Raw genomic sequence first — 21,601 nt, forward strand, 5'->3', positions numbered from 1 at the left:
AAAGGAAAGATTGAGCTATCCTAATCCCTTCCCCATAAGTAAGAAAGACAGTGAGAAATTCAATACTTCCCACTCTCCGTGAAAAGTAGAAAAAGAAGAACACTCTCAACTGTGAGGAGTTAAGTAAAGATTTGGGGTGTTGCATGTGCAGAGATAGCCTCGCCCTCGGGCTTGATGACAGCCTGAAGATGGATTGGCCCACAGCTCTCCAGTGTGTCTGTGTACACCGCCAGTGAGCCAGCTGGTTTCCTCTGGCCAGAGCCCTTGCCCAAGAACAGCTGCATCCTGCAAGTCTCAAGTCTGTTTCACCATCCTGCAGAGGTAAGAGTTGGATAGTTTATGCACAATGACTTCACAGTCCTCTGGGGAGGTGGCCAAGGAAAGCATGTTTTGGATAGAAATCTGAAAAAGAAGTACAAATAAAAAATAAAAATGTGAAACACCCAAGCAAGTTTGGCATAAGGTTAAGGTTTCACATCCAACTCCTCCAAGGGCTCTGTCATTTAATCATCCTCCAGGACCCAGGGGCCTCCAGGGGTTGTCATGGATAGAGATTAGGCTTTCTTGGGCTGCATCAGCAAACACCCTCCTTTGATAGGCAGTTGGAAAGTAATGGGATTGGGGATTTAGTTATAAGTGAATGGTGTAAATTGTTACAAACAGTTGACCCCCACTGACACAACTGCCTTTCTATGCACTTTTTATGTCTCTTTAGGGAGAATGACAAAAGACAGATGCTTCTTGCTGGAGTGCTAGTTTTTTAATCATTCTTTCTGGTCCCAAGACATTTACTGTAGTTTCTTGGAGCTGACATCTTGGGCCACTCCTTGACTTTCAACGTCTTGTAAATGGTGTTGTGTTGTGATTTTCCATTACACAGAATATGGGAAGTCTGTGGGAGAGTTTTTAAAAGGTGTTATGTCGCAAATGGTGTCCTCGGGCCAAACTCCTTAAATTGGAAGTATATAAGTATAAATAAACTGTAAGCTCTTGTAGTCAGACACAAAATACATAAACTGGTTTGGCTCCCACCTGCCACAGAGCATCGTTCAAATCTACAAAAATGTTTATGTGCATTCCAAGGATCACCAGCAACACACAAAATTAGTTTTTCAAATTCCATGTCCTCTCCACACAGCTCCCATCCAGGAGGAGACCTGCTTCCTCCCCAGGTTCTCTGACCCCTATGCAACCCTAGGAAGTGACACAGAAGACAAGATGCCCTTCAGAAACATAGCAAAACTCTTGTGTGAGTCATGGACCTCCCAGCTCAATAGGTTTCTTGCTCTCTGTTTTCATAAATATAACAAATAGAAAAGATGTGATGTACTCAAGTACTTATGTCATCTTAAGGAGCAAAAGTAAATGATTAATCTCATATTCATATACCTCTTTGTTTTCCCTGGAGAATCACATTTTTATTAACAGAAAAGTCATAGCAGCAATTTGGAAAGCAAGTCATTTTTTTCCCCTCAAGGGTCCTTTTTTGTAATTTTTAAAATTGTTTTCAATTACAGTTTGCATTCAATATTATTTTGAAACTCTCAATCTGTAATTCTCAATCTCTTCACCTTTTTCACCTAAAGTCTTAATACTTAGTGGCACATCACAATTCTTGTTTTAGCCTATCTTATTTAAATTTATTTTTTATGATTTTGAGCCTGTGTGCCTATGCATGGCTTTTTTTTTGTCCTGCTTTTGTTAAATTTGCGAATTCTCTATTAGTTCCATGGCCACACTCTACCTGTGCAGAGATGATCATTTCTTTCCTCTCTCATGATCACTGCATTTGTGAGGAGCTCTCTTTTCAATGTGTGGGAATTTTAGAGTAGAGAAGGCACAGTTGGAAATGGGCATCTGTTTTGGTGCCTATGTGTGGAATCTCTGTGTCCTAAGTAGGAGAGAAATTTTAAGACAGAACACATTGTCAATTTTTCAATATACTAATGTGTGCTTAAAGGTCATTGAAAAGCAGGTGAAACAAACAAGACTTTGGGTTTCTATAGCATCTTTCCTAAGGACATGTCTAAATATATAAAGATTATCCTCAAAACCCTTTCTTCAATTGGGTTAAGAGCAAGAAGTATGTTGAGGACCACCCTGCCTGGTCTCAGGAAGCTGTAACCCCTACCGCCCCACCCCCGTGACTTAGGGCTGAGTGAAAGACCTCCGGGCCAGAAGCCACTAAGGAGACAAAACTTATTTCCCCGGCATGAACGCTGCCTGTTCTGTGCCTGGCCTCCTAGGCTTGATCAGTTAGCCAATGACGAGTAAGATTTCCCATGGAGGGACTCATCTAAGACAGGCATGATCACGAGGAGGCCTCAGGAAACAGACTCAGGGCTATGGAAATGAAAGAGTGATGGACATCAACCCCTGCCCCCTTGGCTTTGCCAAAGCCTGAGTCCTTGTTCTTAGATGTGAGAAATCCAAGTCTCCTGGCTGCCTTTGTCTCCTCTGCCTGACTCAGGCCTGCGGAAATAACAGGGGCAGTGCAGCCCAGACCAGAAATGGCAGACCCCCGGGGTAATCAGGCCTGGGACATAGAATATGCAAGATCCTGTGAGATCTGCTTGCTGGAGGGTGATTAAATTAGAATTTGAAGACACAGACAGGAAACCAAAACTAGCCCTTTGAGCCCTGTAGTCCTTTCAAATGATAAAACTCCAAACTTTGCCCAGAATCCCAGCAGGGGTTCTGTCAGCATCTTTGAAAGTCACCTGTTTCTTTTGATCTTTTCTGCCAGACTGTGAATCCACAAACTAAGTCTGTATTCTTAATAAAAACCTACTGAGACGGGGGCTCAGGGTGCTCTCCACTAGAGAGAGTGGCCATTCCGTCCCTACTTCCCCACAGGACCTGGTTGTCTCTGTGTATGTTTTTCTCATGTTTTGATGAGCCATCCACAGCGTTCTGCAATCACTGCAGGCTGGTGAGCATGCGGCAGAAGTAGTAATTAATTTCCAAATTTCATGAAGGAAAACCAGAATAAAGAGCTGTGTCTCACCTCTGCCATTTTATCCAGCTCAGGAACTGAGTCCTGCCATTCAGAGATGAGTGACATCGTCCCGCACACCCACTGCTGCTCCAGCCTGAACTCCCCTGGCCTTTCTTTTATTCTCACTGTGTGTAAACTAATGTTCTTGGCTCCTTATTTGATATTAAAATCAGTGTTGGGTGAATCAGTCAGAAAATTTGGACATTCTGTTCAGAAAATGTTATAAATTCAAGATCTGCTGGATCTGCAAAACTCTCTTGGCTTTCTTAATAGAATAGCAGTCTTATGTCCCCAGATGACTTAATGAAATGTAGGACTGGTGTGAGAAGATGATACTGAGAGTTTCTCCATCTCCCTGAGAGAGACACGCCCTGTCACAGCTCCCTGCCTCTCTTCCTAACATGCCTTTCTTCTCTGCCCCTGTCCACATGCAGCATTCCTATGCATCTTTTAAAACTTAGTTGGGTCGTTATTACCTCCTTCATCAAGGTTTCGCATGCATTCTCTAGTTCTGCTTTCTTAACTGATACCTGATTTTGTTCAGGTCTCCACTCCTCTCTCACCAGGATGTGTGCTGAAGGTGCTGACTTTAGTCCAGCTCCATGGAAGGCCTAATCAACATAAGCATAATCTCAGTCCCCTTCCCAGAGATTGTATGAAGTATTATGTTGTGGCCTCGGCTAATCAGACAAGAGAGGAAGCATATAGAGGGACTCTTTGCCCTACCTAGTATGATGGGGTTTGAAGAAGAGATGGTCAGCTTTCTTCTTCTGGACATGCTGTATGGCCTTGGGGTGGCTACCATCTTCTCATCTCCAGCCTGAGGATGAAGCAAACACTCACAAGGGCAGAGACAAAGATAAAATCCAGGCCCCTTGAGGCTTTGTAGAGTCATTGAATTAGCCAGACTTAAAATTGGCCCTACTTCTGGATGTTTTCTATGTGAGATAATAAATATCCTTATTAATCAAGTCAAGGTCCTACTTTCGTTTCTTGGAGCCGAAAACTTCCTCATTTACCCAGTGCTTTTCCTGACCTCTAACCCATGTATGAGTCACAATTGAATAGCTTTTCCATGTGTTGTTCTAGCACTGTGTATATACCTCTATTATAGCATCAATACTGTATTTCAATGATCTGCTTATCTGTCTACCTTCCTCATTGTGAAATATTCAAGGATCGTATTTTATTTCACATTTGATTCACACTTTATTTGACATTTATTTTCAGAGTTTAGTATTATGGCTGATATATACCACTTAATATATTAGTGGGTGAGTGAATTTTTGATGAATGATAAGTGAATTCACTCAGAACATGTCAATGCAGATGCCATAAACAACCTAAGGCATAAGAACCTTAAATAATCACTTAAGACCCTAGCCCTTTAGACCTTATTTCCAGGACTGATTGTGTTTTTTCAATCAACTGTCCATTTATCTATCCAATGCACAGAAGTGCCAGGCACCATGCTAACCCCTAGGAACTGAAAGATACACTGTCATTCCACCCACAATGTAAATTGGGGGCCCTCTGGTCCTTTGACACCACTTCAGTTGCACACTCTGTCTGGGTACATGTAGGAAGCTGGTGTACAAGGTTGTCAGTGTAGACATATACTGACAAGAAAATGTTCGGCTTTCTTCCCAGGCAATGCAGTTAGACACACATCCAAGAGGGAGAAGAAAAAAAAAGAGGGTGCTGCTTCCCATCTAAGCATCTTTGGCCCTGACTCTAAGACAGGCTACACATATTCATTGGGAAGATCTACTGAACCATCTTTCTGGCCTGTAATGGGTGTTTAAAAATGGAGGGAGCATGCCAATTCCTAAGAAAAGGAAAAATTTTCTAGGAATTTAAGAATTTCTGAGTATCCCTATTAGATTCCTTGTTTCTTCTAGTCCAGAAAATCACAAGCTACAGGCAACAAGGAAATAGGCAAGTAAATGTTAGACTCTAGATCTATCCAGGACCCTCAATAAGTATAGAGTTCTTCCTGCTACCAGAGCATATTATATTTAAATGTTCATAATTAAGTAATAACTCTATAGATAGACTGTGAGCTTCTTGTTCTAAACATCTTTGCAGTTCTCAGTGGTCTCCAAGAGTTCTAGTCTTCTAGAAAAGTATTTTCCTTTAATTTCTAATTAAAATAAGTGAAGTTGTGGCCAGCACAATTTGGAGTAGCTCATCAACCTCCCCAGCATTTTGAGGATGCCTGATAGAGGGCTTGCCCTCTCTTGCTGGCTTCTTATCATCTGTCATCTTAAACTTTAAATCCCAGACCAATGCTTGGTCATCCTTGGTTCCACATCACGAGCGCTGTCAACTGCTGCTCTCTTTGTCCTTTTTCCCCCCAGAATGTAGCAGAGTGCCATCTTCCTTCATGTGTTGCAACCCTTCAAGGCCAGACAGGTTCATGGGATTCAGGCAGATGGAAGAATATTTATGGAGTTGTGGGGGTGCTTGACATACCTTTATTCAAGGGAGGGCAATCCATGAACGCTGCAAGCTGCATGTCCCTGCATGACACCACATGTCTCTGCATGTCACCTGTCCCCTCTCTGCCTCAGTGGGAAGTCCCAACTCCCTTATATACTAAACACAGACAAAACCAGTGAGGAGCCAGGATTATTGTATACTGCAGCGAGATTCTGCACATGTGAGCCCACTCAAGGCTGTGGGAACAGTTTATCAGACCCAGTCTCAAGGCTATGAGAACACTATTTATCAGGCCTGTTCAAGGTTATAGGAAACTGCTTCCCTAAGTTACCCAGACATCAAGGTGAGGAAGACAGACTGCCTCTGTTTACCCTACACTGCACCATTTCATTATTGAGAATTTATGGCCAACCAACTCTCTGTTTGTAACTAAGGCCCAACCTATTTTTTCTTTTATCCAATTCCTCAACTACTCCCAAAACTCCTATCTCTGGAGCCCAGACAGAAAAATTTTTTAATGCTGGTCATTTTAGCTCCTTTTGTTTTTATAGTCCCATGCATTCTACAACTTGGGGCCTACTTTCCTGTCTAAACTTCTGGTGTATTTTCCTAAACAGGCAAATTTTTGTGTTCTACCTCTTCTCTTGCTTCCAGATTGCAGAAAGGACTGAAATAAGATTTAAACAAGCAATTTTTTAAAATCTCTCTATCACATTTGTATTTCCAAAGTTTAGATGCGACATCACAAGTCAAAACTGGGCATGTGATGTTTTTGGTGTGTGGTGACATTCAATAATTTTAACAACAATAATAAACAATTAAAAAACAATAAAAAATAATTTAATAAATTCTTCCTTGAAGTAGTAATTAATCTAATGAACATTGCATATGTTGTTTTACTTTTTCATCTGTGATTCTTAAGATGACTCCCATAAGTTCCCTCTTGAAGCCCAAGTCTCACTCCAAACAAAATGAATTGTAAAGTTCATTTTGTAAGTACTCTTATCAGCAAGCAAAGCAAGTTTACACTCCAGCTGGTTCTTAGTAACGCATGACGATCACTTAACTCTGAGAGTCTCAGTTTCCTCTTTTGCAAAATGAGGAAGTTAACCTAGTTTATCTGTAGTTTCCTTCCAGCTTTAGAATATCATGTATGCCCCTAAAAGATGATGGGGAAAGAAATATGGGGTTGAACCCAGGAAGTAGACAAGGCCAGCTCATTTTCTTTGTAGCTCCAATAATCTGTTGCCATTAAATCTAACAAGCAGCTATTTGCCTTTCAGCAACCCAGTGATCTCAACTCTTCAGTTTCAGAAATACATGAGTACCAACTTTAGTGTAACCACTAAGAGATCCTCACATTTCTCTTTTCCCTAAAATGAGACTATTAATATCTACACCATCTCATTTGAAAAACAAAATGTTTTTACTAAAATTAAGTGACAGGAATAGTACAAGTTTGGGAACTGAGAAACAAATTTTTTCTCCCCAACTTTAATTTAAAGCATTTTTCTTTTTTCTGTTATTGTTCCAAAACTAACCAAGAGGTTAGCAAAATTAGTAAATAAAAAATTAAAAATTAGTAAATGGAGGGGCAGTTGTATGGAAAAATTAAAGAAAAAAATGCAGAATTACTGTCTGAAGTTAATAGATTTAGCTTGCTTCAAAATGTTAAAAGAATTAAGTTGAAGCACCATCTAGTGGCTTTTGATTGTGTTTTCTTCAAATGTTCAAATTTGTGCCCAATTTTCCTCAATTTAGAACAATTAACTTATGTGTGTGTGTATATACATAATACACATATGTGTGTTCCACACACACACACACACATATATATATAGGAATCTTCATAAGAATCACAAGATGAATATATGTGTGTGTGTGTGCGTGTGCGTGTGTGTGTATATATATATATATATATATATATATATATTTAGAAAAGACATTTTTATCTTTATGCAAGGGTAGGAAGTTGAAGGGGAGTAGCTGTAGCTTTTCACTCTTTCAGTCTAACATCACCCAGAAATCATGACAGTGAAACTTCAATAGAGAAACATGAATTCAGATAAATCTTTTTCAGGAGTGATGGAGTCCTTTCACTGGAAAAAGGATTAACACAATAAAGTCTCAGAGATTTCAGTTCCTCTTTTTCTCCCACTCACATGCTCACATCCTCTCTATGAGCACATAAAGTATTTTTATCTTCCCAATCCTGCAATGCAGACATGTCCTCCATGTCTAGGGGTTGTCTGATTATTAGCTGACATGTTCACCACCCCCCCGATTCCCAAGCCCTTTCCTACCACAACCCCAAGCAGCCCATGACTGTACATAACAAGCAATTTTTCTGGAACTGTCATGAAATGGCTCTTATACTTATGATAGTAATATGTTTCATTATCTCTAGATAGTGATAATGAAGCATATTACTTCTGAAGAAGATAGTAATATGTTTCATTATCTCTAGAGGAAGAATGAAAATGCTCAGGAATAAAGCATAACCTGCTGTCACGATGTTGACAGCAAGCCTTGAGATTAGCAAACTAGGTTTTTTATCCATCAGGATTAAGTTCAGTTGTATGTGGAGTAAACCCTAAAATAACAGCGGCACAAACAAAGTCGTTTATTTGCTTTCACACAAAAGAAGTTTATATGTAGGTGACCTAAAGCTTGTATGGTCAGCTCCATGGTCATGGAGGGCCCAGGATTCTTCCATCTTGCTTTTCCACAACATCAGTGAGTGGCTTCCATCCTCAATGCCCCCTTGGCCCAAGTTGGCTACGGGACCCCATTTGTCACACCAATATTGAAGTCCAGGACATAAGGAGGAAAAGCAAAAGAGGACCTCTTCTCTCTCTTTAAAGAGTTCTTGAAAAGAATATTTAACAAGATTTATGTTTACATCTCATTTGTGAGAACTTTTTTTGGGTGGTCATACTCAGCTGCAAGGGAAACTGAAGAAATGTCTTTTAGCTAAGGATGTCCCCACACTAAATAAAATTGGAGTTATGTTATAAGCTATGTATCAGAGACTTAATGTCACAACAATATTGTGTAACAAACAACCATAAAACCTCTGTGGCAACAATTGCTCAAATGTCTGGGAGCCCAGAGAGAGTCAGAGTCCACAATGCTTAAGTGTCAGGTAGGAGGCCCTACCAACTGTACTGAGCTTACTCACATGTCCAGGAGATCGCTGACTATTGGACTGTCCAGACTGGCCTCAACAGAGAGGTGGGGGAGAGGAGACCAGTGAGATGTGGTTCTTCTTTACATGTTTCTCATCTTCCAGAAGACTAGCCCAGGCAAGCTCTAATGGAGTAGCACATGGAAACATTTGGATCAAAACTGGTACATGATCACTTGTACTGTATCTGATTGGCCAAAGTACATTGCACGGGGTGGAGAAATATCCACTGTTTTTATGGAAAGAACTCTAAAGTCATGGACAAATTACATGGATAGAAAGAGCGTCATGAATACAATCATCTACCATGAGGACAAAGGGGAAGATGAGCACTGAACCAGGCAATGAAAAATCTGTGCTAACACACTTTTGTGTCTGTTATGGAATTGTATTACTTTTTTCCCCATTTTATGCCCTGTTTTAAACATTGGAAATTTATAATAAAAGTGAAGGAGAGAAAACAGCTAATGTAAATTATATATAACTTTATTTACTGATTTAATTATTTCATAACTCTTGTTCAATTACTAATGGAGTAAGCATTAATCTTAGCATTTGCCTATTCTTTACTATAGGGAGAAACTGGCTAAATATACCCAAGACCTGACTATTTTTTCCAAGACAGCTACACTATACTTTCCAACTTCTATAGAAGGCAGAGTGACCAGCTGATGGAATGTGAGCAGAAGTGATTGCTACTTTAGGCCTGGTTCATAAAAACCTCCCACATAAAATTTGTCTTCTCTCTCTGTCTATCTGTCTCCCCTCACCACCACCCGCACCCTCCCTCTCTTTTTCATTCATCAGCTGAATGGGAAATACTCTGAAAAGGGCACAGCCATAGGATAACATACTAGCTTAGGGAAGCACTTCTCCACCCTGCACTATTCTCAGCAACTTGCACTGGAATAGGAAATAAACAAGAATTAACATTTTGTGGTGTAAACTGAGATTTTGCAGCTGTTTGTTTCAACAAGTATGTTATCCTATTTACATGGTATCCTCCAAATAGTATGCATTCATTTCCTCCCTTAAAGTTTGCTAAAAAATAAAAATAATGTTCCAAACCACTTACCAATTTACATAAGAAATTTTTCCTTTAAATAAAGAACACTGTTTGCTATAGGATTGCCATATGTATCAAGGGATATAGGGTTTCAGTTTACAGTGGCCCTAGAAGATGTTAGGGTTTCATCAAGCACTATTACTCTTACCACCATTAATCCATTCCAGCCAAGAGTGCAGATAAAAGAAAATTGAGAACAGACTTGAGACACTGGAATTCTAAATGGTAAGGTGATATTCAGCTCTGTCTCCAAAGACTTTATTTTAATAGCTCCTTGTTTGGGATCAACTTACAATTTCTTCAAAAATGCACACATTACTAAAAACAACTTCTGGCCATTTAATTAATGATCAATCAAACATGCAATACAACTGCTCCAGTAATTGCCAGCAAATAAAAGAGAATAAAGTGGAGGTGGGAAGATGGAAAGTCAGCTACATACAGGCTGACTGGAAGGCAGAGTTTGTGGTGGCTCCTGCCCTTGTAACATTGATTAGCATCTCAAATGGGCAAAAGAAACAAGAAATTAGGTGGTGATTTTCAGCCATTTTCATCTCATGGCACACATAAACTAATTACTAAAATTCTGTGGCACACCAAAAATGTATTTTTTTGCCTGCTTTCCAAGGTATAATTTTGATTCATTCACACTGGATGGCTATTGTTCTGTTGGATATTGTAATTTTTTTTAATTTGACAATCTAAGGGAAAAGAGGTCAGTATCACTGACTAAATAGTCAAGTATTACATGTTTTAAAAATTCTTGCAGCACACCAGTTGAAAATCGCTGAGCTAGGATGAAAGAAAGCACCATCTAAAGAACCCAAGGGATGCAGAAAAACTGCACAGCATTGTTATTTGGCTTTTGCTGAGTCACCTTCCCCTTTAGAATAAGAAGCAGGGTAGCTTCTCATTTTCAAATAAAATTCACTAAAGCAAATAGAAAAGTAGATGGGTCATCCTAGACATTTATGATGGCAGGCAGTAAGCTTTTACATTATATATATATATATATATATATACACACAAGCACACACACACAGGTTGTGACAGGCCTTGCAAACTATCACATTGCCTCTCATAAACACAAAGATATCAAAGAGTAACAGGAGCAGCTGAGCTAGATGTTGAACTCCAAAGTTTTCCACTAGTTGCTTTTCTGTGATATTTCTTCCAATTTAAATTGACTTCCAGATTTTTTATTTTCATACTCTAGGAAAAAACATAAAATATACAATTACACAGGAATAAATACAAGCATCCCAAAGTAGAGAAACTGGGATGTAAACACTTAAGACCCAACTAAACTTTATCTCCCCTATGGAATTCTCAAAGGGTGGTCTAGGACAGTTCTTTCCCAGGGAAAAACTATGATAAAGCAGAAGCTCTTGTTCTGATGCTGCCCAGTTTTGCCTGGGCTCTCAGTTGTTAACAAAGCTTTCATGTCAGGAAAGAGGCTGAGGGAACAAACAAAATGCGCCAAAGAATGTGTCAAGGTTTTCCCAGGACACTGTAAACTCAAAGTTTTACAATGATGTTTTCTTTCTAATGAGTTTATTTTTTCAGTCTTCAGTTCCTACCTGCAACCATTTATCCTCTGGAAGCAGAGTAATCCCACAATGACCAGGAAAACCAAGAAAAGAGAGGATTTCACATAGAGTATGGTCAGTAAAGACAACACTGGAAATCCCAGGGTTCCGACACCTTTAAACACAGGCAGCACATGCAGGGCTAGAGTCATTTCAAGAATTCTTCTAATAAACAAATTAGAGTTGTTACTTGAAAATAGTGACAATCAAAACACCTTTTAGATTAGAATTCAAATGTTACTAATGCATCATTCCTCATGACAGAGTTTAGGAATCATGTGTGTTTTACACATAGTTGATTTTTAATCATTATTTTCTGAATGAATAAGTGCACATAAAGCATTTCTAATGCTTTCTAATTTTATAATAAAAAAGGAAGTGTACTTTCTAATTTCTTGTGTAAATGTTAGTCCTTTGGAGCATTATTATTAATATTTTTGGCACCAATAATATATTCCACACAGTGAGGTGATTTTGTCACTAAGTAGCTGCAACCTTTTGAGTAGGGTATTTCATGTTCTTTCACTTATTCATGTGTGAAATGGCCTCAGAAATTATTGAAAAGACACAATTGGACTAATTAGGGCCACTTTTCTGAAGTCTTTTCTCCTATGAAAATGATAGTCAAAGAGAGTATAAACTCTAAGTATGCATCTGATTCTTGGCCCCAAGAGGTCAGGTCATCCATCAAATAAACTGCTCAAGGACTAAACTGGAAGAATGTCAGACAATCTCCTAGGCACTATAAGGGAAGACAATAAAGATACATTACAGCCCTCAACAAGCACACAATCCAATTAGAGAAGTCAGATCCATACAAATGAAAAGAAAACATACGAGAGAGCAAACAGTGCTAAGCGAGCATTACAAATTGTTAATCATCTAAGGAATTGGAAAGCTTAATCAACTCTAACTGGGAGGTCAGAGTGAAGTAGAAGTTGAACTGACCCTTACAGACAACAGGATTAACTAGGTTAAAAGAAAAAAGGACTTTTCCAGAAAAAGAATTTAAGCAAAGATTTAAAGATGAGTTAATTTAAATCATATTTGAAGCATAGAGTGGTATATATAGAAATGAAGTCCAGATGATCTGAGCTTAATTGTGCAGTCATGTGTATATGTCAGGCACTGGGTCAGACTTTGAGGATATAGAAATGAAAGATGTGGTTTCCCCTCTCAAGGAGTTAAGACTGTTGGGAACTGCCTGGCCTGGTTTCAGAAGCTGTAACCCCCCATGGCGAAGGCTGAGTGAGCAACCTTCTGACCATAAGCCACTAAGGAGACAAAGCTTATCTTCCTGGCAGGAGCACTGCCTCTGCTCCTTTTATTTCACCCTGCTTGGCCCTCAATGCTTGATTGGTTAGCCAATGATGGGTAAGATTCCTCAAGGGAGGGATGATCTAAGACAGGCATGATCATGGGGGCCCCCAGGGAAGGATTTGAGGGGCTACAGAAAAAGGGGGTGATGGGCCCTCACCCCTCCACTTTGACACAGCCTGAGTCCTCATTCTGTCTGCAAGAAGTCTCCTAATTTCTTGGCTGCCTTACTTCCCTTGCCTGTCTTAAGCCTGAAATAATGACTTAAGCCTGAAACAATGCTGGAGGTGGGTGCTGCCCTGTGCTGGAAAGGGCAGGTTCCCTAGGGTAATCAGGCCTAAGAAAGAATGCATAAAATCCTATGAAACCTACTTTGCTAATACCCTCAATTTAAATGATAAGGGTCCAAGCCTGAAATGAGTTTGTTTCCCCAAAGTTTTATGGCCCTTTAGCTCTCTGACCTTGACTCAAAATAGGCCCTCAGAGTTCTTTGAATGTTATCTATTTGATCATTACTGCCTGACAATGATTGATGGACTTAATCTAGAATGTGGGTCTTTGGAACTGGTTGCTTACTGATTAAAATAATGCTCTGTGTACTTTGATGCATTTGTGAATTATTTTCCCAGGATCATGTGAGAGACCAGAAAGCTTTGTGGGATCTATAGCAGTCCTAACAAAAAACAAGGAGGGAAGTACAGGAGACCGTTCTGCATGGGGTGGACCCAGACAGGACCCATGCCCACAGATAAGTTCTCCCATGGAGAACCAGGCTTGCAATATACCTAGACTGCTATGAGACTTGCTTTTGATAAAACTCCCTCACCCTGAATTGAGGCAGAAAACGTTTACTGCTTATCTTTAAAGTAACTTCCTAAAATCCATGCTAAACCTTCCAAGGACGAGTGTAACCAGTTCAACCACTTTTCCCTTTGCATTTGCAAATATCCTTCTTCTGTGATGTGATTAGCAGCATCCTCTCCTTTGTTTTCTGTAAAAGGTAATCACCTAAAGTGAGCCTGTGCATAGCAAATGAGGACCATCTTGTAATGTGCCCAGAAAAGTAATAAAAGCTTGTCAAGTCAAGGTTGGGGTGCTCTTCCCTTGAGAGAGTGGCTGAGGTGCCCTGAGGCTTTTTCTCCTCTTAAGAGAGAAGCCATGCTGTCCCTTTTCCTCCACAGGACTCGGTAGCCCGTGTGAATTTATCTCATATCTCATCCACAATGTCATGGACCCCATGAGCCATGGTCCACATCAAACACTATACTGGGAGTCAGAGAAGTGAGTGGTCCATTACAGGATCATGGAAGTACTCACACAGAGGTATGCAAGAGGCATTTGGTGAGCAGAGTAGAATGGCTAACAGAACTGCAGAATAATAAAAAATTATACCCAAACTATACCAAACTAAGTCTAGAAAACTCAATAGGAAGTGAGCAAATGGAATGAAAAAAGAGAGTGTGGGTGAAGATGTACATCACAGAGAGGTAGAAATTGCATGTGGAAGAAAACAGAGGAATAAAAGAGCCTAAGAATTTTGAGGAACCCAACAAGGCCCATTATGCATGGGGCACAGGCTAGACAGCAAAAAGATGTAAGTCTAAGGAGAGCAGCAGATAGAGATTGGAACCCCTGCATTTAGCTTCCCAAGGGGCAGAAACAAGCCACGGTGGGCATTTAAGTAGGAGAGTCGCATGTTTTTCATTTCTAAAAGGTTGCCGTGACAACAACATAGGGGATAAACTGGAGGGAAATAAACTAAGAACCAGAAGTCCTGTCACAAAGACCATGTAATAATCTGGGTGAGAACTGATTATGTTCACAACTAAAGCAGTGGGGAGAAAAACAAAGGTCCGGATTTAAGAACGATCTTTAAGGTAACAAAATGTAGTGACTGATTTTGAATATGAGAAATAGTGATTTGTAGGATATCTTTAATTTTCTGACAAATCATTTATCAAGATATAAAATATAGGCATGGAGCTTATGGAGGATTAAGGAAAGGAATTCTATTTCAGGAATATGAACACTGAGGTACCCTTGATGCATCCAGCTGTAGCCATCCAATTTGATGTTGATTTTGATAGTGGTGTGGCCAAAGAGGAAAACCGGAGCTAAAAGCAAACATGTGAGAGGCAAGAATTAAGCAATGGTTGGAGCCATGAGTGTAGATAAAATTGCTCAAGAAATAGGAGTAAAGGCAAGAAGAGGAGAGGGAAAATGATGAAACCCATAAAAATGCCTTCCTTTATGGGAATAAATGGAAAAGAATCTATTTAAGAAGACTAAGAAGTTGACTTAAAATTAGAAAAAGAACCAACTGAAAATGGCAGAATGACAGATGAGAAGGAAGGAGAGACCACACAAAATATCACAAAGAAGCTAATTATTTACAAAGAATAAAAAATTTATATAATATTTAGCATCTGTATTTCAGTCTTTTGTATCAGAGCATTTTCTGTTCAGAAGATACAAGTTAAAGAGCAGATGAGAGGTAACATAGAAGAAATGATGAGAATAGACTGTTCTTTAAAAATTTGGGGGTAGGAGTAGATGGCAAAAGCTAAGAGTTTGAGAAAGTCATAGCATCTAGTTTTAAATTTGAGGAAAAAATGAGCATGTTTATATGATCAGCCTTAGAGACAGAATTTGTGTAACAGGAAAAAGAAAACATAACAAAAGAGAGCAAAGATATTAGTGAATCAAGCCTCTAAAGACATGGAAGGACCTATTCCAAAAGACTTACAGTATAGGTTGAAAATCTATTCTACAGAAGGGAAAGTCAGGTGGGATAGGAGATAAATGCATAGGTCTACATACAAGAAATATACAATAAGACCCTAGAGTTCACTGGAGATTGATAATGGAAAATAAAGAATAGGTGTGGAAATACTGATATATGCTACAGCATGGATGATCCTTGAAAACATTATGGCAAATAAAAGAAGCCAGTCACAAAAGGCCACATATTAAATTATTCCACTTATTCAAAATGTCTGAAATAGGGAAATCAATAGAGACAAATAGTAGATTAGAGGTTGCCTGAACCTGGAAGAGATGGTGAAACTGGGGAGTGATAGCTAAGGAGTACCAGGTTCCTGTTTGGAGTGATGAATGTGCTATAACATTGATGTGATGATAGTTGCAGAACTCAGTGGATACACCAAAAGCCACATAAAATGGCTGAATTAGTATTGTAAATAAGTTAGATCTCAATAAAGCTGTTGAAAAAACAATAAATATGAGAGATGTTATGGGAATAATTAACTTAACCCTTATATTTTATTAAAGGCCAAACATCATGAATTACCCCAGCTGCTTACTTGAATTACAAAAGCAACGTGATTCAATAAGAAACTAAGAACCTCTCTACAAATCTCTGACAGTAGTGAATTGCAATATACAATGTACACAGGAGTCATACAGAGCAACAAACACAAACAAAACAAAAATATTTTAATACCTTTAAAATCCAATTTTTCTTCAGATCGTTCATGAAAAAGATTCTCTAGTCAGAATTAAAACCTTAAATAGTCAAGCATTGGGAAGCTACATTACAGCTATTTAATATAAAAAGGCACATCCTTTCACTGGTCACTTCCTTCTAATGTCTCTGCTTTGGAATTATACAAACTTTCTTGCTTCTCTATACTCCCCACTCCATCATGAAAACTAAATCTGTTGAACACCAGAAATCTGTTGATATGATGTTGTGTGAACTATAACATTTTCTTGTTGACCATCTGCAATTATTAAGCCAGATGGTAACTAGTTAGTAAATGCCTCCTCTTCTGTTGGCTTGTCACTTAGTCCATCTGTAGCTATAACTGTTCCACCAATTCCCTTCTCTCCTTCTATTGCCTCTCTGAATTTCTGAAGGTATAATTTTAGAGGTTCTATATAACCATCAAAGCCTAAGGCAGAGAGGTATCAAAGAGAATGTCGTCTCCATTGTTTGTCTTCCATTTCTCTTGATAACATCTTTCACTTGTTTCAGATGTTATAAAGCTGATGAACTCACGTGCCCATCCTTGAACTTTTTTTTGCCAGCTTTTGCAATTTTTCCTGTTTTTTCTCTGAAACTTTCTTTTGAAACATTTGTGTCTTCATGATTATTTGTGATACTCTGGGTAGCATCATGAGTCCACATAACATAATTTCCTCTAATATAGTCTGCAGAACGTTCTAGTTGAGAAACATCTGTTGTATAATTGTCACCATCCATTGTCATTAGATACTGTCAGAACCATGTTGTCAATAGCATTCAAGAACACCCATCTAATCACAGAAATACAAAGGATCATACTAAAATATTATGAAAGACTATATGCCACCAAATTCAATAACCTAGAAGAAATGGATGAGTTCATAGAAATATATAACTTTCCTAGACTGAATCATGAGGAATTGGAACATCTAAATAGCCCAATCAATGGTGAGAAAATTGAAACAATTATCCAAAATCTGCCAAAAAATAAAAGTCCAGGAGCAGAGGGCTTTACTAGTGAATTCTACCAAACATTCAAACAAGATTTGATATACATCTTTCTCAAACTCTTCCAAAAAATTAAAGAGGCAATTACTTTCTAACACATTCTATGAAGCCAACATAACCCTGATACCAAAACCTCGCAAAGATAACACACACACAAAAAATGAAAACTATGGACCAATAACACAGATGAATATAGATGCAAAAATCCTAAATAAAATGCTAACAAATTTAATACAACAATATATTAAAAAATAATACATAATAATCAAGTGGGGTTTATTCCAGGGGCACAAGGATGCTTCAACATATGCAAATCAATCAATGTAATACAGCATAATAACAAAACAAAGGCTAAAAATTATATGATCTTATCAATTGATGCAAAAAAAGCATTTGATAAGATACAAGATCAATTTGTAATTAAAACACTCAATAAAATGGGTATAGAAGGAAAGTACCTCAACATAATAAAGGCCATATATGACAAATTCTTAGTCAATATCATACTCTATGCTGAAAAACTGAAAGCTTTCTCTCTAAAATCAAGAACAAGACAAGGATGCCCACTCTCACTGGTGTTATTCAACGTAGCTCTGGAAGTCCTGTCCAGAGCAACCAGGCAAGAGAAATAAATAAAAGGCATCCAAATTTGGAATGAAGAAGTAAAAGTGTCACTTTTTACAGATGACATGATCCTGTATAGAAAAAAAAAAACAACTAAAGATTTCACACACCAAAAAAAATAGAAGCAATAAAAAATACAGTTAGGTTGAAAGATACAGAATCAATGTACACAAATCCACTGCTTTCCTATACACTAACAATGAAAACTCAAAAAAATAAATGGAAAAAAATCCTTTTGCAATTGCAACAAAAAGAATAAAATACCTAGGAATAAATTTAACTAGGGTTATAAAGGACCTATGTATTTAAAACTACAAAGCATTACTAAAGGAGACTGATATAGACACAATGAAATGGAAAGATACTCTGTTCATGGATAAGAAGAATGAACCTAGTTAAAATGGATATATTACTCAAACAATATACAAATTTAATTCAATACCCATCAAAATTCATGTGTCATTTTTTTAAAGAAATAAAACAAAAAAATCATCCAATTTGTATGGAAACACAAAAGACCCTGAATAGTCAAAGCAATCCCAAGAAAAAAGTACAAAGCCGGAGGTATCACACTACCTGACTTCAAATTATACTACAGATCTATGATGATCAAAATAACATGGTTTTAGCACAAAAAAAAACAGACAAACAGATCAATGGAAGAGAATTAAGAGCCCAGAAATAAAGCCACATGTATATGGGCAAATGATTTTTGACAAAGGAGCCAAAATACACAATGGAGAAAAGAAGACCTCTTCAATAAATGATGCTGGGGAAATTGGAAAGCCACGTGCAAAAGAACTAAACTACATTAAAGTTTGTCCCCATGTACAAAAATTAATTGGAAATGGATCAAAGACCTAAATATAAGATCTGATACCATTCACTACATAGAAGAAACATAGGTACCAAACTTGTGGACATTGGTCTTAGAAAACATTTTATGAATATGACCCCAAAGGCAAGGGAATTAAGGCAAAAATAAATGAAAAGGACAATATCAAACTAAAAAGCTACACAGCAAAAGAAACCACCAACAAAACAAAAAGAGAACCAACCAAATGAGAGATGATATTTGCAAACAACAACTTTGATAAGGGGTTAATATCCAAAATGTTTAAAGATCTCATACAACTCAACACCAAACAAACAATCCAATTAACAAATAAGCAGAGGACCTGAACAGACGCCGCTTCTAAGAAGACAAATGGCCAGCAGATACAGGAAAAGATGGTCAACTTCACTAGCTATTAGGGAAAGGCAATCAAAACTACAATGGGACACCACCTCACACCTGTTAGAAGGGCTGCTATCAACAAGGCAAATAATAGCAAATGTTGGAGAGGTTGTGGAGAAAAAAAGAGCCCTCATTTATTGCTGGTGGGAGTGTAAACTCATACAGCCACTATGGAAAACAGTATGGTGGTGCCTCAAAAATTTAAGAATGGAGTTACCATATGAACCAGCAGTCCACCTTCTAGGTATCTACCCAAAAAACTTGAAAACATTTGCCCACAAAGATATTAATGTATGCACCCCTATGTCCATTGCAGCATTATTTACAGTGGCAAAGATGTGGAGACAATCAAAGTGTCCTTCAACAGAGGACTGGATAAAGAAGATGCCATACATATGTGTAATGGAATACTATTCAGCCATGAGAAAAGATAAAATACTGCCATTTGTTACAACATAGATGGGCTTTGAGAATATTATGCTAAGCAAAATATGTCAACAAAAGCTAAGAACTATATGATCTCACTCATATGTGTGATATAAAACTGAAACACATACACACAGACAACAGCATGGCGAATGAGGTGGGGGTAATGAAGGGTTGAGAGGGCCAAATATATGGTGATGGAAGATGATTTGACTTTGGGTGGTGGGCACACAATGCAAAATACAGATCATGTATCAGAAATGTACACTTTAAACATACATGATCTGATTAACCAATGCCACCTCAAAAATTTAATAAAATAAAAATAAATAAATAAATAATAAAAATATTTTTTTAAAAAGAACACCCATCTAAATCAGTGTCTAATCTTTGCCCAGTTTCAACCTCTAGTGTAGCCCTGGTTGGCTCCCATTTCCAGTGAGTTGTTTGGTTGGACAGAAAATGGCTGCAATGGAAACAGTCCCAACACAAATCTCCACTTCCAGCTATGATGACTTTTAATGATAATTATAATAATAAGTATAGCCCTGGGTGGTATAGCTCAGTGTATAGAGCGCAGGCCTGCAAATCAAAGGGTCACTGGTTCGATTCCCAGTCAGAACACATGTCTGGGTTGTGGGCCAGGTCCCCAGTAGGGGGTGCATGAGAGGTAACCACACATTGATGTTTCTCTCCCTCCCTTCCCTCTCTCTAAAAAATAAATAAATAAAATCTTTAAAAAAATAAGTATAATTCCTAATGCATATTAGTATAATGAATATTAAAGCTAACATCTATTAATATTAATCACTAATATTTATTAATATGATGAATACAGTAGCAAATATTTATTGAGAACCAACTATGCAATGGGCACTATGTTAAATAAATACATATATATATTATTTAAGTAACATAATAACTCTATGAAGCAGTATCATCTTTACTTAACAGATGAAAAGATCATCGGGCAGAAAAATTAAATTATTGTCAAAGTCACACTGCTGATAAATGAGGAGACAGATTATGCCAAAGGCTTTGTACCTAACTACCAGATTACATTCCCTGGAACAATTTGAGGACAGGGACTTTGTCTTTTATTTTTGATTACCAGTTTTATATATATAAATAACATTCAACATGCATTTGGTGAATGAATTGATTAACTGGTTTCAGATGACAAATAGGGGAAGGAAAACTTGATCCTTACACAGGGTGACAAAGTTGTGACCACTACGAGAAATAATCTTGAAGTAAAAGCCTATAGATCACTAAATTAACAAACAATATTCTCACAGCAGCCACACTAAAAAATATTTAGAGAATGTACTGGTAAGACATCATCCACTTAATATGAGAAGACAATTTCTATAGCATACTAATGCATGTCCTAGTTAAGTTTTAGGGAATATCTACAATTAAGACTTCAAGCTTTCTTTACCTGTGTTTAGTTCATTCATAATCTACTACAGAAGAGAAGACGGAGCATAAAGTTTACTACTTGAAAAGAAATAGGTGCTTACCTTGCTTCAGCTCTATGGACAGACTCCAGTTGCCAGCCTCATGGAAGACAGAGCAGGACACAGTAGACACATTGCTCTCTGCCCAGTGGCAGGTGCTCTGGACAGTCACTGTGCCATTGCCCCAGTACCTATGCTCAGGGACACAGTCTCCCTCTGGGGTCCAGGAGAGCCGAGCAGCTGGCTTCCCTGCAACTGCCTTGCACACCACTGTTCTATTCTCACTTTGAAACAGGGTCACCTCAGGGGCCACTGCAGAGACGAGGGGAAAATGCTTTAGTCTTAACATATTAGATATGGAACCTAAAGAGACATTTCCTTCAGTCCAAATCTGGTTATCTGAAACACCACAGTGTATGTTCCTTACCTAACACTTGGAGGTGATATCCATGACGGAAATTCCCATCAGGTGTTACCACGTCACACCTGTAAAACCCGTCATGCGTGATGACCACTGGATCAATCTGAAGGGAACAATTCTGCTCAGGTCTGCAGAGCCAGGTTATTCTCTCGTCAGTACAGTTTGTGGTCATATTTCCCCCTCCTTTCTCATTTCTCCTGTAGGCTTTGATGCAGGAAGGCTTGTCTCTGAACATTATTTTCCATGTTGTTACAACCACATTTGTCAATGGTACAGGAGGGCAGGGGAGCACAGCCTTTGTGTCCTCCAACACAGTCAGGGAAGTGTTACCTGGGCAAC

At 38.4% G+C, this 21,601-nt stretch overlaps 1 protein-coding gene and 1 pseudogene across 1 annotated transcript in view; both read right to left on the reverse strand.

The window, feature by feature from the left end:
- Positions 1-11,033: 11,033 nt before the first annotated feature.
- Positions 11,034-21,601, reverse strand: part of LOC114488772 (cell surface glycoprotein CD200 receptor 2-like) — a 38,338-nt gene continuing 27,770 nt past the window's right edge. Inside the window, exons 3-5 of the mRNA XM_028502566.2 lie at positions 21,269-21,592; positions 20,905-21,153; positions 11,034-11,397 (exon numbers count right to left, since the gene is read on the reverse strand). Coding sequence (XP_028358367.2) covers positions 11,270-11,397; positions 20,905-21,153; positions 21,269-21,592 — 701 coding nt within the window. The 3' untranslated portion in view covers positions 11,034-11,269. The remainder of the gene's footprint in view (positions 11,398-20,904; positions 21,154-21,268; positions 21,593-21,601) is intronic.
- Positions 16,263-17,140, reverse strand: LOC114490999 (annotated as a pseudogene).

This window comes from Phyllostomus discolor, chromosome 2 (assembly GCF_004126475.2).
Source record: "Phyllostomus discolor isolate MPI-MPIP mPhyDis1 chromosome 2, mPhyDis1.pri.v3, whole genome shotgun sequence".
NCBI lineage: Eukaryota > Metazoa > Chordata > Mammalia > Chiroptera > Phyllostomidae > Phyllostomus > Phyllostomus discolor.